Here is a 19466-nt window from a genome sequence, read left to right on the forward strand (position 1 = left end):
GTCCGATTCGGACCATAATTGAATTGAATGTTAGAGACCATAGAAGAAGTCATTGTCATTCAAAATTTCAGCCAAATCGGATAAGAATTGCGCCCTCTAGAAGCTCCAGAAGTCAAGACACCAGATCGGTTTATATGACTGCTATACCAGGTTATGGACTGATTTCAACCAAAATTAGCACAGTTGTTGGATGTCATACTAAACCGATATTTCAACTTAATCGGATAAAAATTACGCCCTCTATAATCTCAGGAAGTCAAGACCCAACATCGGTTTATATGGCAGCTATATCAAAGCATGGACCGATATGGCCCATTTACAATCCCAACCGACCTACACTTATAAGAAGTAAAGGGTGATTTTTTTGAGGTTAGGATTTTCATGCATTAGTATTTGACAGATCACGTGGGATTTCAGACATGGTGTCAAAGAGAAAGATGCTCAGTATGCTTTGACATTTCATCATGAATAGACTTACTAACGAGCAACGCTTGCAAATCATTGAATTTTATTACCAAAATCAGTGTTCGGTTCGAAATGTGTTCATTCACCGTAACGTTGCGTCCAACAGCATCTTTGAAAAAATACGGTCCAATGATTCCACCAGCGTACAAACCACACCAAACAGTGCATTTTTCGGGATGCATGGGCAGTTCTTGAACGGCTTCTGGTTGCTCTTCACTCCAAATGCGGCAATTTTGCTTATTTACGTAGCCATTCAACCAGAAATGAGCCTCATCGCTGAACAAAATTTGTCAAAAATTGAACACATTTCGAACCGAACACTGATTTTGGTAATAAAATTCAATGATTTGCAAGCGTTGCTCGTTAGTAAGTTTATTCATGATGAAATGTCAAAGCATACTGAGCATCTTTCTTTTTGACACCATGTCTGAAATCCCACGTGATCTGTCAAATACTAATGCATGAAAATCCTAACCTCAAAAAAATCACCCTTTATTTGAGCAAAATTTCAAGTGGCTAGATTTACTCCTTCGAAAGTTTGCGTGCTTTCAACAGACAGACGGACAGGCATGGCTAAATCGACTAAAAATGTCATGACGATCAAGATTATATATACTTTATGGGGTCTTAGACGAATATTTCGAGGAGTTACAAACAGAATGACGAAATTAGTATACCCCCAGCCTATGGTGGAGGGTATAAAAACAAATATTGCAAATAGATCAATTCCATGGCAGCCGGTGCCGGATTGACCCGATGGAGTCCTTCATCTGCAAGGGCTGCCGCCTCAGTGTCCATCACATTGAAAATAGATGAGTGATTTGTTCAAAGTTTACGACAGCAATTAAAGTGGAAACTTTATTTATTATTTGATTTTTATTTGTGAGCATTGAGCCATTTAGAAGAAGTCGTTGCTAAATTATTTAATCATATAAAATGGTAAAAATTATAAGAATTAAAAATTAAAAAATTAATTACATATGGCGTATGTAAATGCGTGCTTCAGGTACTTCTAGTACCGTTTGTGTAATTTAAGGCTTCTTTTTCGATATACTTGGTGAAACGTGACAAATTAGTAAGGACAGTCTGTACAGCGGGATAACGGTCTCGTAGTTCTTTTCGTTGAGAACGTACTTTCGTTTTGAATTGTTTCTCCAACTCCTTTATAGCAATAGGTAGGTTCAGGTCAAGTAGAATTTGGTGCCAATCATTGTCAGAGAACATATCCATTAAAGCGTCAATAGCTTCCGAAATTGTCCACACATCATCTTCCTAACAATCATAATCAGGTTTGTTTCAGTTTAACTCCATTGAGCATGTGTATATACATAAATGTATATAAAATAATTTATTTACTTACTTTTGCGCATGTTTCCACTATAAACGAAACAATTACTTTTACAAGGGCTTCGTTTAACAAGCATCCTAAAGAACCGAGCATTCGCAGCCAATTTGCACGTATTTCTGGCATGCTACAACTTCGTACGCCATCTAATATGAGCTGCAATGTGAACATTCAAATTCAATGTTAACAAAAAGCATTCATATTCGCATGCATATGCATACCTCCAAATCGCTTTGCGTCATTTGGTTGAAGAGTCCTTTTTTTGTTTTTAAGTGCTCCAGGGATGCTCGCATAAGTGATGTACATGGCTCTAATATCGTTGGATCCTTGGCTCCCTTGAAAACTTGTTGGCCTAAATCCACCCAAACATTGTAAATCGCACTGTGTCCACCCAAATCTTCGGCGTTTAAGCAATTGCATAAATTTTGCAAACACAATAAAGAGGAAATTCGTAAATTTTTAGCTCTGAAAGAATGAGAAACATGGAAAACAATTCAATGGCAATTGTTTATTGTACTATTAACTTACTTCATTAACAGAGTTATGTTTGAATCTCTCAATTGTTGAGACAAAATAGTATCCAAAGGCTGAGACCTTTGCCATAACTGTGAACAGACGGAGCAATAATTGTAAAAAAAAACTTTGAGTGTTGGTTCTATTTGTTTACCTTATCAACAAGCACAAGAGACTTAATTGCTTCAATTATATCCAAAGGCAATTTATCACCTTCATTTAGATTTGTGGTGCTGCCATTGCTCATCTTCGACTCATAATCGACAATACTTTCATTTTCAGAGACAGCTTCATCATCCATATCGGACCATTCTGGAAAGATAAAATAAATATTTTCTTCTTATATATAAAAATCAATTTGTGTTTGTTTGTCGGTTTGCTTGTTTGTTCCGTATAGACTCAAAAACGACTGAACCGATTACATTGAAATGTTCACAGATTGTGTAGGTTGGTCTGGAAGGAAACATAGGCTATATAATTTCTTGATATCGATAGGGAGGCGGACCCTCCACCTTACCCCAAAAGTACTTCCCAAAAATAAAAGTGTACAGATCAGGACAATATGAAACTCAAATGAAAGGTCTTCAGAAGTAGAGTACGAATTTCGTATTAAAAATTGGGTCCAAGTAACTGGAGGGCCGCCCCAAACCTAAACCCACTAAAATAGGTTCATTGCACGATCATGGGACACAAATGAAAGGTATTCAGGAGAAGATTGTGGATATGGGCAGGAGGAAAGAACAGGCTTTATTAATTGTTGATATCGGAAGAGAGCGGCCCTCCCCCGTTACCCGAAAATCAAAAGTAGATAGATAATCAAAAGTGGATAATAATGGGGGCCCCCCAAAACCCAACAAATGGATATATAGACCATTCACGACAATATAGGGCTCACATTTTGTCACTACACTAAAACACATGCATTGGGAAAAAGTATAGCTAATAGACAGGGTTGTCGAATGCGAATATGGTATACAAATTTGGGTTCAAGTACCCAGGAAGTCGCCCTAACCGCAAACTCCTTCAAGCAGACAAATTGAACGTCCATATCAATATGGGACTCAAATGATAGGTACTCGGGAGTAGATTACGAATATGGCATGCAAAATCAGATTGAAATATAGCGGGTCACACCAACGCCCCAAATGGGTACATTAACTAATTATGACTATATGGGACTCGGTTTGTTTGTTTGATCGCCCTGCCCGCAAATACCCCCAAATGGGCACATTAGCCGACTATGGCTATATAAGACTCACTTGAAAGGTGGCGCTTTTTCTCCTAAAAATACGTCAAATAGGTTCATTAACCCATTATTATAATATGGGACTCAAATGAAAGATATTTGAGAGTAGAAAACGAATCCGATATACAATTTTGAGGCCAAGTGTTTGGGGGTACCTCTATAGCACCCCCTAAACTGAACTTCGTCTCCGACTATGGCAATATGGAGATCAAATCAACGGTGTTTAGGAGTAAAGAACGAATTTGATATCTATTTTCAAAGCAAAGTGCCGGTGGGCTCCCCATCCCCAAAACGCCCTCCAAACGGTTCACATTTACCGACCATCGCAATATGGGGATCGAATTAAAGGAATTTGGGTGTAAAGCACAAATTTTATATCTATATTTGAGTCGAAATATCTGAGGTGCCATCCCTCCCCTAAGAAGTACTTCTCATTAACATAATTTTCAAAAACACCAGATCTCGGAGATTGGTGATGCGATTCGTTCGACATTTTTTTTAGCACACTTACAGTCACCTAAAACAAAACACGATTTCTATTGTTGGGGTCGGGTGACTCGGGGGCCACCCAAAACCCAACAAATGGATATATAGACCATTTACGACATTATAGGGCTCTCATTTTGTCATTACACAAAAACACATGCATTGGGAAAAAGTATAGCTAATAGACAGGGTTGTCGAGCGTTGTTAATGTGGTAATTGTATCATAGAGGCAATTAATACGATTTAAATACAACAAACTAACACGGCACGGGACAGCTGTGAGCACCACACAGGCTGGAACATTGAGGTCCGATCTGTGTGGTGTTCATTGCTGTCACGAGAAGCTTAGCTGCGAGCAACCGGGCGCGTCCGCAGGTTGCGGATAGTGGAAAGCTACATACGGAGTAGATGCAACGGTAGTCACGGACAATCAGCGATATCGAGCGGAGAGTCTCAGCGTGAGGCCGGGCGGCACCGACTCTTGCACAAATACTGAGTGCCTTTGAAGCCGGATATGATAAGGCGAGTTATTGGCGCCTTTAAATAACCAATGGCCACCTTGTGCCCACGGCGATCGTTCCTTTGGACTGGAACGAGCTTGCTTACACAGGAGCTTGACGTGGATCGCCACCTCCACATGAAAAGTGTGGTTACAATAACAACATACCAACGCACGGTCCTTGAAGTCATCACACCTAATATGGTTGAAAAATCTTCTAACCAAAGACAAAACGCTTTATGGAATTTTAAGCCAAAATCTTTATGGAATTTTTTCCAACAAATTTCTTAACGAAAATTGTTCCGAAAAACAAACATTTTACTAAGATATAATTGTATATAATTTTTTTTTAAATGATTTTTTTTTTTTTTTTTGTAAAAAAAAATGTTATTTAAAACTGTCTTTAAATGAAATATTTTGCTTGCTAGACTGAAAAACTTTTTCAAAGAATAATAAGTAATATTTAATTATAAATTATGAAATGAAAAATTTTAAGGACTCAGAAAGGCAATATTTAAACCCCGATAGGATCACCCGGTTTAATTTACATTTTAAAATAATAATTTCAAATGAAATGTTGTCCCCTTTTCTTGGAATTCCATAATTCACAATACAGTATTTAAGGCAATTGATACGGAGCTCACAGTGACGAAAAAGGGACGAAATCAGCCTATCAGCCAATAGAAAGCAGTGTTGATTCTGGTAGAAATTTGTTAGACTGTTGGCTTTGACCGTATATTTGGGCACAGTGAAATATTATTTAAAACATTCAAAAATTTACTTTTTCAATTTTTGATTTTCTTCCAAGAAAATCTTTTTAGAATAAAAAGATTGTACGAATAATAATTTCCTTAGGCGTTATGCACAAAAAACTTTATTGAAATTCGATGAGTGAAATTGCATGTTTACAAAATCCCAAGCTCCCTAAAGGTGGGTATTAAGTTAGTGTTTCACAGCGCAATACCCATGGTTTTCACGCTTACTTTTTTTAAAAACTACAAAAATATCACTGACAACATTACACTTTTAATTAAATTTTACCTTAAATAATGGGAATGGCGTTATGAATGAGATCAGAAAGTATTTTTCTTCAAAATCTATTATCTATAAAAAGTAATCGTGAAAAATATAATTTTCACTGTGAAACACGAACATAATACCCACCTTAGGTCAGGAAACGTGTTAAAATAATATTAGTCAGCAAACTTGTATCTATGAGAGCAAGTTTTATATTACACTTACGTTTGCCGCTAGGTAATTTGACATCAAATAGTTGGCAAAGAAAGAAAAAGGTTTACAACTGCAATGACGTAGAAATCTCTTGGTATTTCTGATGTTTATTTCCACCACCTTTTCTTATTTTATCTCTAATATATTAGGAATATTTTAGGCCTTATAAAGACATGGTGCAAATTATAAGCATATACGGCAATAGTTAGATGCAATTTTTACCGGACATCTTTTCCATCAAGAAGAAATTAGCGACATCATTTAAGGAGAACAATTATAGTAGGGAATGGAAACTCAATACAGCCTAACGAACAGGGACCCTACGATGGAACCATTACCGACTTTCGCAAGTTTCGGAAGACTAGGATAGGCAAAGAACCTAATACGATAACATCAGGCAGTCTAAAGAACAGGGAGGAGACGATGAGATCATCACCCATTACCCATTTACGGTCCCATTTACTGGTGGACCGATGTCCATTTACTGGAGGACCAATGATTGAGGTAATCCAGATAAACCTACACCGGAGCGAGACTGCTGCTCACGCTCTTATGGAGAAAATCAGCAAGGGCAAGATTCATATTGCCTTAATCCAGGAGCTATGAACGACTCGGAACAAAGTTTCTGAACTGAACCATACCAACTGCCAATTTTTCTATGCTAACACTGGTACTCGGCTGAGGAACTGCGTTATTTGCCATACAAATTTGAATTATATATTTTCCTCAGAGTTGTCAACGTAGGGTACTATGGACGACTCGGAACGGATGCTATGGACGATGTCGGACGCTCGGATGCTAACAGTGAGGAGACAGGGAGACGTGGATCATAGCTGCCTTTCGACTCTCCGACACCGCCATGCACGTCGGAGCTGCAACGGCTGCTGAGGAAAGCAAAACAGACAGGAAACGAGGTACTAATAGGGTGCGATGCGAACTCTCACCACATTTCGTGCGGTAGTACCAACACTAATAAGCGGGGCCAAGCCCTGGCAGAGTTTTTGAATACTAAATATTGGTAACACCGCTACCTTTGTTAATAGGATTAGGGAGGAGGTATTAGATTCAGAAAATCTGATCGATGAGGTTCAGGATTGGAAGGCCTACATGGAACACTCTTTCTCTGACCATCGCTATATTAGATTAAGAATAGCACGGCCAGCGCCGAATCCGATAAGCTTCCGGAATAAGTTGAAAACCAACTGGACAAAATTTGGAAGGCTACTCAGAAGAAGATTTGGGCAAGATAATTTAGATTGTCCAAGCATAGAAGTCATTGACGAAAATGTCAACAGGATTACGACTGCACTGGTGGAATCCTTCGAAGATAGTTGTCCTCTTCGGGAAAGGAAATCAACCAAAGAAAAACCCTGGATGACCGGGGAGATTCGCAATATTGGGAAAGAGGTCCGCAGACTTTTTAACAGAGCACGTCATAAAAAAGCGGAAGTTTATTGGGATGTGTATTACACACGGCTCAAGGACTACAATAAGATTATAAGAGCGGCAAAAGTGCCTCCTGGAAGCTTCTCTGCGAACAGGTCGATAGCGTTAATGACGCCGCCAAGATAAAAAAGTGGAGTGGGAGCAGGGGCAACGGAGGGCATGTTGAGGCTTTTGTTGAAAATCCATTTTTCACAGGATACGACGGGACTCACAGAGACACCGGATTCTTGGAATAATGATGTTGATCGAAGGTTTATAATTACAGAATTTATGGTAAAGGAATCCTTGAGGACCTTCAAACCATTTAAGTCACCAGGACCTGATGGAATATTTCCGGTGTATTACAGAAGGAGGCAGACTATGTGGCGCCCCACCTGGCCCATATTTTCACAGCGTGCCTGGAACTTGCATATACTCCGAAAGCCTGGCAAGAAGCAAGGGTGGTATTTATACCCAAACCCGGCAAGGTAAGTTATGCGACACCAAAGGCCTACAGACCTATAAGCCTTACGTCCTTTCTACTTAAAACCATGAAACGTATTGTGGACACCATGATAAAGATTAGGATATCCAGTGAACTGCTCAAATACAAACAGCATGCCTATGTCACGGAAGGGTCGGTGGAGACTGCCCTGCACGAAGTTGTGCATAAAATAGAAGAATCCTTCGATGCCAAAACGTACACACTGGCGGTATGCATTGACATCGAGGGTGCTTTTAACAATGTGCGATTCGACACACTGAACCAATCCTTAGACCAGTACCGTGTGGATCGGGTCTCTAGAGACTGGATAAACCATATGCTAAGGAACAGCTGGATAAATTATGTGTCCCACTCCCATGAGTGACCACCATAAGGTAATTTATGGTGATCACTAACTGAGGAGGGATTTGTTATAAAACTTCTAAGGGGTAAGGATCCGGCTATGCAGAAGGGCCGAAAAGGTCTTGCATATGACAGGGCTAGACCCACAGGTCTCAATGTTAACCCAGAGAACATAAGATCAATACTTACTTAATCCTCAGTAGTTTGGTGGACTGCTATGGAGAAAAAGTTCAACATAACGATCATAAACAGGTTCAGAGAACATGTTGTCTTGGCATAGGCGGAACGATGAAGACCACGCCCACTAGGGCACTGTCCATCGACATACTGATTAAGTGTGAGGCAGCCACTGCGGTTATGAGACTTAAGGCGATGGGAAAATGGATTGAGGATGGGAGCAGCTTATACCATCGCAGTATAATCAAGGCGACGATAGGAAACCTGGAAGGAAGGGAAGAGGTTTTCGATCGGATACCTGAGTCGACACTTGAGGTCGAGTGCGAGTCACTGCTGCCTGCGGCACAGTCTTGGATTAGCGGAACCCTAGTATTGCCATGTGGAAGATCATGTTACACGGATGGATCAAAGCTAGAGGACAGAGTGGGCCTGGAGGTCTACATTGAAAACCCAGGGACTGAGATCTATTTTAGACTGCCTGACCATAATACGTTCCCGCAGGCGGAGATGCGGGCGACCACGGAACGCGTGAGGTGGTGTGGTGCTAATGCGAGGATGTCGAGTGTGAACATCTTTACGGACACATATTTTGCCCTAAATTTATTTGGTCTTGAAATAATTCATACAATCGGACATTGTCCGGCTGCATACCATAGGGTCAAATTGATATAAGGGCAATAACAACCAGGACGGTAAGGTCACGAACAGTTTTGGAATGTAAGCACACCTTCTCTGAGGATGGCAAAATACGCATCGTTTGGGTGCCGGACCATAACAGAGTAAGGCGGAATGAAAGGGCAGACAATTTGGCGATGAAGGCCTGAGAACTGCCGTCAATAAACTGGTTAACCCGAAGCCTTTCTGGTCGACGCAATCCGAGTTAAGAGCGTGGGCGACGAATGCTCATGCAACCCAGTGATACAGCAAAACGGTCGGTAGGACGGGAAAAATCCTGTGGGGAGGCTGAAAGGAAGTAAGAAGGAGGTCAGTATAGGTCTCGGTATAATAACGGGACATATAGGACTACGAACTCACTTATGCAAAATCGGTGCGGCAAGTGCTAGCATGAGTAGGGCAGGCGGAGAAGGTGATGAGACGTTGGAGCATTTCCTTTGTCATTGGCCGGCTTTCGCGTCTAACACTTAGATGGGGACACAATACCAGACATGAACCAACATAGGGCGTGGCATGAAAATCAATTAAGGATTTTCAAAGTAGCATGAAATTCCTAACTTAGATTTTCTTTTTCTAGGTTACTTTTTAAGTATTTAGAGCGCACAACAAACCGATTACTGGCTTAGATGAATGTCCATAGTGGCATGGGGCGGATTAATACTCGCAACCTCTTTTCAACCTAACCTAACAATTACAGTTGCTTATTGTTTTCAATTTGTTTGCGTAAAATGTTATGGTAATAAAAGTCATTTAAAACCAATAGACGCACACAAACAATAACCTGTTAAAATCAAAAAACTAGTTTGAGAGCAAAAATAATGAAGTTTCCTCAAAATACTGAAGCTGATTCGGCGAAACTTTCACTAAAAAAACTAAGATATTCGCAAAGACAAGATGCCTTCAAAAGATTAGGGTCAGCCTATAAATAGTGTGTTGGCAATCAGTATAAAATGCAGCTCTGACTCTGACTAAATGTCACCGCCGATGGGTTAGTTCCTGCAGCCAAGAGCCACCAAAATTTTCCAAAAAAAAATAGGTATCTTTACCAATTTCATAGTAACGCAAGAATTTTGGCAATTTTTGAAATTTTGAAAAAAGAAGGTTTGGTGCTAGAGCTCTAAATTTAGGTACATACGTACACTATATCAACCTAAGTTGGGAGGCTTGATGAGTTTTTGGGAATTTGTACATTAAGATAGTAAAAAGTACCAAAATCGTACGAAAAGGGTGATCTTTGCACAGAGCCATCGGATAGAGCTAGAAGTTTGAAATTCAGCTTAAATGACGCTGCTGCGACAAAATAGGGATGGAAAGAAATATTTTGAAAAAATGTTCTCTAAATAAGAGAAGAGTACGATTATTGCCACAGTTGGTACCATTTGGTGCTTTCTTTACGGATTGAGCTAGACCTCTGAAATTTGGATGTAGGTACAACTGGGAAATATATGATTAGTGATAAGATGAATTTTTCAAAATTCGCACATTTTGATGCACAAATTGGGCACCATTGTACGATTTGGCCTATCTTCGTCTACAGCAAACGGCGACAGCGAGAATTAAGGTAATAAATCGTACCAAAAGTGAAAGAAAACCTACTTTTGTAATGCAGTCGGTACTATTTGATAAATTCTTTACGAATTGAGGTAGAGCTCTTAAAATGCGATACAGATTCTCCTTGAGAGTATAAACCTGGCAACTGCAATAGAAGATTTTTTTGGTTGAGCTAAAGCTTTGAAATCTGGGATACAGGTACACCTTGACAGTATAAATCGGAGAACTGGGAAACCTTTTTGAAATTCGTCCCTTTAGGTACTGAAACATACAAAATGACACTTTCTTTACGGATTGAGTTAGAGGTCTGAAATATGGGACACAGTAACACCTTCACAGCATATATTGTGCAACTAGGATTTTTTTAATTCGTTCATTTAAGTACTAAAACGCACAAAATGGTACTTTCTTAAGGATTGAGCTAGATGTATGAATTTCGGATACACTTACACCTTGATAGTATATATTGGCCGACTGGAGGTTCTTTGTAATACGTTCGTAATGGTAATTTGTTTACGCATTGAACTAGAGCTCAGAAATTTTGGATACAGATACACATTGAGAGTATATAGCGGGCGACTGGACGATTTTTTTTTTTTTGAAATTCGGACATTAAGGCACTAAAACGTACAAAATTGTACGTTATTATCAAAATTGAGAACTCTCAATTTTAATCCTTGCGGTGTATATATATATAGGACGACTAGACGATTTTTTTTTTTGAAATTCGTATATTAAGGTACTAAAACATACAAAAAAGTGCTTTCTTTACAGAATGAACTACAGATCTCAAAATTGGAAGATTTTCCCGAAATTTAGGTACTAAAAAATACAAAATAGGACATGGATGATTTATCTTAATCCGATATTTTGGAATACATGTACACTTTAATAGAATATACCGGGCGACAATTTTTTTTTCAAATTCGTACATTTAGGTACAAAAATTATTGTTGTTGTAGCAGTGTATTGTTCACTGAGGCGGCAGCCCTTGCCGATGAAAGACTCCATTGTGCGAATCCGGTATGTACAACCGGCTGCCATAGGATTGGGTACAAAAGTTAAAATCCACGATTTAAAGTCTCGTTATTGTCTCAGCTAAACGACTTACTTAATGATTTAAAAATAAGCTGTTCACATATAAAAGCTTTTGCGCTGAGCGCATATTTTGGAGAACAAATATTTTGGAATGTTCATATTTTTGCGAGTGCCCTGTTGTTGTTGTTGTGTTCTATCTTTCGTCTGCTTGAATTTGTTCAGTGTCAAGATCCAGGAACTCTGCGAATAATATGGGGTACGTCTACAGGGATCTGGGTCTGAGTCGATTTGGTCTGGTTGAGCAGTTAAACAGGTGACGTGTGTCGTTTGGTCCCTGGTCACAGTCGGGACATACATCTTGCACGTCGGCATCAATTCTTGCTCTGTAAGAGTTGATGTGGCTGCATCTGCCGGAACGTAATTGAACCAGAATCACTCTGGTTTACCGGGGGAGGTCAATTTCGTTCCTCCCCCGGTAAACCTCCAAGGACTACATTCACCCGTTAGATATTTACCGTATCTGCTACCGTGTTTGCATGAATGTTGTCTAGACCTGCTTGATATGCCGCTTGATCTAGAGGTCTCTCTTGTAGCTTGAACCGCATGCTCTAGTTCATGTAGATCTACCTTAAGGCTTCTTGGCGGTGGATATCTATCCACAAGATGATGATTTGGATGGTCTCTACAATAACATCCCAAAAGGTATTGCTTAGACAGTATGTAGTTATGTCTTTACACTGGTAGGACGTTTGTCCACTGGTGGAGGTGGTCCACATGAGAACTGTGGTGAGGTCCTGTCATCCCGTCTACCGGGGTTCGAAAGTGACTTAACAGTAGATCACAGCTTGCCTAAACCGATACCCAAGTTACATTGCTCCAAGTATTCCAGCTACAAATTCCGCCTATGTTCGTTGACTACCCTGTTTATTTCGAGATTCAGATCGCTGATTCTGGAGTTATTGGTGTCCGATTTTTATTTTTTTTTTTTTTGCATCGAAAACGGATGAAAAATGCTCCTTTTATGAGATCAATACCCTATATCGGGAAATTGGCCTATATGGCAGCTATATCTAAATATAGTCCGATCTAGACCACATTTGACAGGAATGGGTAGGGGTCTACCAGAACACACTGTGCCAAATTTCATCGAATTCGGGTAATAAATGGATCTTTTTTGGCCTCACTACCCTATATCGGGAGATCGGGTGGTCGGTCTATAGGACAGCTATATCGAAATATAGTCGGATCTGAACCACACTTCACAGAAATGGGTAGTAGTAGTCTTCCAGAACTCACTGTGCCAAACTTCGTCGAATTCGGATGAAAAATTACAAATTCATTGCCTCAATTCTTTAAGTCTGGAGATCGGTCTATATAGTGGCTATATATAACTAAAATCCGATTTTATGTAATCAAAAGGTCAGGTTTATATAAAAAGAATGCGAAATCATCAACAATTGTTTGGAAAATGTTGTTATACACAAGATATTTACAAAATTATAAATACCCAGCTTTTGGGTTAAATGGGTAAAAACCCAGGTATTTACCCAATTTACCAGGTAAATACTTTTTGGGTATTTACTCATCGCCCTTCCCTTTTAATGATGTCTCGGAATTTCCTCTTGGCAACAAGCACACCCGAGGGGGGTAGCAGCACCATCGGTCTTCTTCTGATTGATAAACGTCCGGCACTCAGAGTTTATGAAACTAAATCAATTGATTTTCTGTGTAATCCATAGTGGAGATATGATTACTTAATATAAACCAAAAATTAATAGACATCAGGAAAATGCGTTTGACATGCAAACCCCACACAAAATACTCAAAAAAAGGATAAGAATAATTTAAAAAATTATATGTTGCTGAGCAAAAAATCATATGGTAAAAAAGTCTTTAAAAGACTAGCAACAGAATGTAAAAATATGCTAAAAATTATTATTAAATTATAATGATAAATTTAACTTTAGTTAAAGTAATTGAAGAAGGCACGACCATTGCCTGATTTAGCGACTTTAATGATAAAAAAAATGGGTACTCATGAAAAAATACTTTCTCTTTTTGCAAAGACGTCGTATATTGCACACTAAAAACAATATGTCAAAATAAACTGATAACTATTCGTTGTATTTGCCTGTCATGTCTAGCCATTATTTCATGTTTTTTTCGTATCATGAAGAGAAAAGATACGGGCTGTTTGACCATGAGAATAAATATCATTAGAATAAAAGTTTTTTACAGATTACAGAAAAAAAAATTGCCAGACACACGGATGAATTAGACACAGACAAACACACTATTAACCTAATAAGAACATTTTAGTCCGCTTCCGCCAACGTTTGTTCGAGGTGAGTAACATAAGTATAATAACAAAGCATCATACCTTCATCATCGGGAGAGCACAAATTGGTAATGACTTCAGCAGCAACACGTTGTGCATCCAGCAAATAGCCAATATTTCTGACTGCCAAGTCCGCTTTAGTTGGCAATTCTTGGCGTCTTCTTCTGTTTGCAGCAGCTTCCTCGCTCTCATCTATTATATAGTGTATCTTGTAAGAACAAAGAACTTCGGAAAATGTGTGGCACTCTTACCATCTTGGGTATCCATATTGATTTCTAGTTCTGGGGCATTCTCTTTTGATTCTTCAACGGATAAACCAATTATACTATTTAAGGCGGTCTGCTGATTTGTATCCAAGACTTCGGATAAAGTCTTTAGTATGGTGCTTGAATAGGATGCTGCTAAAGCAGGAGCATTACTTAAGATACCAGCAGCCAATGTGCCCAGATACGCATGTCCATAATCTCCTTTCAGAGACAGAAGGCATAAAAAATTTGGTACATGCACATTTAGTACAACCCATGATTTAGGATTATTCTCTGTTACTACCAAAAGACATTGGGCGACCGATACAGCAATGTCCAATCCAAAAACGTTGAAATCTAAACACCTGATAAAACTGCCCATGAGATTAGTTTGATTGAAGGTATCCACTGCTATAGACGAACTTTCACAAAGATTCCACAGTAAATTAATGGCTTGCAAAAAAATATCCGACCGTAAATCCATTTGGTTGCACATATTTTCATCAAATGTCGGTCTCCATTCGTTATCATGAGCATATTCTGCCAGCAGTGCCAATAACGGCGTGAGAACGTCCTGTTCAACTAAAAAATCGCATACCTCTGTCCCGTTTACTGAAAGGTTTCGCAAAGCCCCTGCTGCTGCATTACGGACGGAGAGGTCTTTTTCGCACAACAATGGAGCAGCTATGCGCACCGTATCGCTCTGACATATGGCCGCCACCTTGTCCTTACTTGCTGTCAGTACCGCAAATGATTGAAGTCCGTTCAGTTTTTCTTCAATATTAGCATTCTGCAATTGGTCCCTAATGGATTCAATAGGACCACTTCCAGATGATTCAAACTCTTCACATGCATTAAGAAAATCGTCCACTTCGTTTGCCTCCAATCCAATTGGATTTACTTTTAATCCAAATTTTGCTTTGCTCTTTCTCGTTTTTCCCATTTTCAACTACTGCAACGAAAATATTTTGGTTTCTCTGAGGGGTACCCACGTGCAGCCAATATTTAACAAAACCAACAGCTGCAATGTTAAAAAAAAATCTTAAAATATTGCAAACGTATGGTAATGCAGGAAAATGTGCAGTTAAAGTTGCGTGAAGTTACCGTCGACGATAACTTTCGATAAATCGTTGATTTCAGCACTACAGAGTGACACAAACAGTAGAACCAGTGTTGCCGTTTCTGGTAGGTTCCTACCAAAATTGGTAGGAGTTTATTCCCTTGGTAGGTTGGTAGGCTGACCTTAATTTTTGGTAGGTTTTTCCAACATAAACGATACAAAGTTAAATATTAAAAAATTCCAGGGGACAACCAAAAATTATTTCACTTCTTGTCGTTTCTGTGTACTCGTTAAGAGAGCAAAATAAAACCGAGAATGTCGAGGAGCGAAGTACTGTTACAAGGAGTCTCACTGCCTTAAATTTCAGAAGAAAGTCTTGATAGTGACTGTTGTTGTTGTTGTAGCAGTTTATTGTGTACTATCTTTCGTCTGATTGATTCTGTTGAGTGTCAAGACCCAGGAACTCCGCGACTAAGATGGGGTGCGTATACAGGGATCTGGGTCTGAGTCGAGTGGGTCTGGCCGGGCAGTTAAACAGGTGACGTGTATCATGCGGTCCCTGGTTACAGTCGGGACATACATCTTGCACGTCGGCATCAATCCTAGCTCTGTGGGAATTGAGGCGGCTGCATCTGCCGGAACGTAATTGAGCCAGAATGTAGACAGCATGTAGTTATGTCTTCGCACTGGTAGGATCTTTGTCTCCTGGTGGAGGTGGTCCACATGAGAACTAAGGAGGCAGCCCGTCGCAGTTCGGAGGGCGGCATTCTGACAGATCTGAATATTATTCCACTGCGTGTCGCAAAGCTGACGTGACCACACTGGCGCTGCATAACTTACCACAGACCGGCCAATTGCTTTGTACGTGGTCAACAAGGTTTCTTTGTCTGCACCCCAAGTGCTGCCAGCGAGTGACTTGAGGACCTTGTTTCTACTTTTGACTTTATTGCAGATTGCTGTGGCATGTGGGGAGAAAGTGTAGGAGCTGTCAAATGTGACGCCAAGTATTTTGGGACACTTGATGGTCGGAATCAATTCTCCATCGACCATCACAGTCAGCTCAGAATTCACCTCACGCGTATTTGTAGTGAACAGTGTGGCTGAAGATTTGGTGGCGGATATCTTCAGATTTCTTGCAGCGAAATATGAGGCAAGCTCGTTGAGGTAGACGTTCAACCTATCGCAGATGTCATCAATGGGTGGGGGGCCTGATGCCAAGATCGTACAGTCGTCCGCATATGATACGATCTCTATGCCGTCTGGAGGAGGTGGGATGGAGGATAGGTAGAGGTTAAACAGAGCCGGAGATATCACCCCACCTTGGGGAACTACCTGTTTCACTCTACGGTGTTTTGACTTCTTATCCCTAAATTCCACAAATGACTGGCGGCCACACAGATAATTCGCGACCCAACGTTTAAGGCCTGGCTGGAGGGACGTGTTGGCGATGTCCTCAAATAATTTGGCATGGTTGACCGTGTCGAATGCCTTCGATAGGTCCAATGCCACGAGGACCGTCCTATCACATGGCCTGGGTTGATTGAAGCCACGGCAAATGTGTGTGGTGATGGCATGCAAAGCTGTTGTTGTGCTGTGCAGTCTCCGAAATCCGTGTTGATGCTCGGCGAATGGAAATTCTCCTACGAGGCTCGGGAGGAGTAATGCCTCAAGCGTCTTAGCCACTGGTGAGAGAAAGGAGATCGGTCTGTACGACTCCCCCAAACAGGGGTCTTTACCAGGCTTCAGTAGCGGGATCACTCTGCCCATTTTCCAGACATCGGGAACTATAAGAGTGTTCAATGACAGGTTAAGGACAGTGGTAAGGTACTCAACTCCAGGTAAATCCAGATTCTTCAGCATCAATGTAGAGATTCCGTCGGGGCCCAACGCCTTGGAAGATTTGGCGCCACGGATGACATTCGTAACTTCGCCCACGGTAAATTGTGATGGCTGTTCATCGGCTCGGAGACCACGAATACGGCGAATGGCTCTCCTCCTTGCCCTGTCTCTCTCGGGATGCACGATAAATTGACGGTTGAACAACCTGGCGCATCTCTTCGGATCAGTCACGGTTAACTCGCCAAAAGTGACTGAGGTCCTGTCGTCCCGTCTACCGGGGTTCGAGAGAGACTTAACAGTGGCCCACAATTTGCCTGCACCGGTGCCTAAGTTACATTGCTCCAAGTGTTCCAGCCACAAATTCCGCTTATGTTCGTTGACTACCCTGTTTATTTCCAGATTCAGCTCGCTGATTCTGGGGTTAGCGGGGTCCATAGCACGAATCCCATCACGCTCGTCTGCGAGTACCACTGCTTGCGCCGGGAAATTGGGTCGCACTTGCGGTATTCGACCGGCTGGTATAAAGCGAGCGGCTGCTGCGTTGATGATGTCTCGGAATTTCCTCTCGGCCACAAGCACATCAGAGGGGGGTGGCAGTTCATTGAAGCGGCGATTGGTATACTCTCTGAAGCCAGTCCAATTGGCCTTCTTGTAGTTGATGAACGTTCGGCGCTCAGAGGTTATGAAGTCGGGTGGTCCGTCGATGGTGAGGATTATGGGGAGGTGGTCTGACCCCAAAGAGATGACGGCTTGCCAGGATACGTCACTCAGGAGATCAGGGGATGCGATTGAGATGTCTGGCGAGCTGCTGCACCTCCTCGTAATCCTAGTGGGGGCATCCTCATTCACCGTGCAAAACGTGGAGCTATCTATCTGCTCTGCCAAAGCTATGCCACGCTGGTCGTTGCCTAGGGGAGAATGCCATGACGAGTGATGTGCATTGAAATCCCCCAGAACCAGACGACTATGGCCAGATAACAACCCACTTATGTCGGGGCTGTAGGCCTGGCCATTAATCGGGACACAGCTGCCAACCGGCGGTATATACACGTTGTATATCTCTATCTCGGTAGTACCAGACTTGACTGCTACCCCATACATTCCATGTATGGGTCACTAGCGTCAAGCGCAGGCGAGATAGGTCTATACTGCACGGAATGGTGTATAACGAAGGCCAATCCCCCACCTCCATTCCTTGAGCGATCCTTACGTAGCACATTGTAGCCGTGACAACTGTGCAAGCTGCAGGTGTTAGTCAGCTTTGTCTCTTGGATCGCTGCGACCGATATGCTCTTCCGACTCATAAAATCCACAATCTCATCAATCTTGCCTCGCAGTCCATTGCAGTTTAACTGCAGGAACGATACATTTCCCGACACTGGCCTGGCAATAGTAGGGCTAGGGTGCTGTCTTTGCATAAATTGCCGTACGGGAGAGGTCGAGGGGGTCACATAGTCCGACGACGAGGACGCCGAAGGCGACGACGGCGACGCTTGTGACCCACTGCTGGCTATGTTCGCACAGCCCCTAGCGACATAGCCAGTATGACTATACTCCCGTAGCGAAGTTAGGCCAGAGCAAGAACGGAAATGTACCCACTCCAAGCACCTGTTACACCTCACCGACACTGACCGATGATGAAGGCGGTTCTGGCAAACGGAACAGAACCAGGGTCCGGGGTTCTTTTCAATCCCGGCACGGACCAAAAGCATACGGAGAAGGCACTCCGGGATGTGCCTCTCCCATGACGAAAAAAGACGAACACGTACACTGAGGCGGCAGCCCTTGCCGATGAAGATTCCATCGGGTCAATCCGGTACGTACAACCGGCTGCCATGGGATTGTGATAGTGACTGTAACTAGTACGAGTGGTACGGGCTATATGGTAGCTCACTCAGATGTTAAGGTGTCCATGCAACTTACTGTAAAATAGGTTGTTACAGCGCTTTTCTGGGCTCAAGCCCTTTAGGTTAGGTTAGATTGAAAAGAGGGTACAGATATAAATCCGCCCCATGCCACTTAGGATTCACTGAATAAGGTTAAGCCAAGCGATCAGCCGATATACTTTTTTTAATATTTGGCAGTACTTGGCATTGAGGATGTCAACTTGTTCTCTTTTTACATTCATTCTTTGTTTACGTTTTCTCCTATATGATGACATTTTCAATCGTCAGATTTGACATCCTTAATGATGTTTATGGGGCCTATCCACTTTGTGTTTTGCATGTGACCTAACCTTCTATTAGTGAATCCTGCATGCCACTATGGACATACACCTAAGCCAGTAGTCGGCTTGTAACATCTAAAAAGAAAATTTTTTATGTTAGGAATTCCGTGCTACTTTCAAAATCCTTAATTGTTTTCAATACCACTCCCCTCAAGCCCTTTATCCAAACTCGGCATGATTGTTCATTGAAGTCGGGGCAAAAATACGACTTTAATTAACTCAAGATTTCTTATCCTAAGATCGGTACAAAGGGTGCTTTG

The 19466-nt window shown here is 41.4% G+C and overlaps 1 protein-coding gene across 1 annotated transcript; it reads right to left on the minus strand.

Moving 5' to 3' along the window:
• Positions 1 to 1309: 1309 nt before the first annotated feature.
• On the minus strand, positions 1310 to 15107 carry LOC106083278 (HEAT repeat-containing protein 3). Its single transcript, XM_013246192.2, has 7 exons — positions 14087 to 15107; positions 13878 to 14027; positions 2478 to 2635; positions 2339 to 2415; positions 2032 to 2275; positions 1826 to 1966; positions 1310 to 1737 (listed from the first exon to the last, which is right to left on the minus strand). The coding sequence occupies exons 1-7, from the start codon at positions 15021 to 15023 to the stop codon at positions 1468 to 1470; spliced, it is 1977 nt and encodes a 658-aa protein (XP_013101646.1). The 5' UTR covers positions 15024 to 15107; the 3' UTR covers positions 1310 to 1467.
• Between the last annotated feature and the right edge of the window lie 4359 nt (positions 15108 to 19466).

Source organism: Stomoxys calcitrans, chromosome 3, assembly GCF_963082655.1.
Source record: "Stomoxys calcitrans chromosome 3, idStoCalc2.1, whole genome shotgun sequence".
Lineage (NCBI taxonomy): Eukaryota > Metazoa > Arthropoda > Insecta > Diptera > Muscidae > Stomoxys > Stomoxys calcitrans.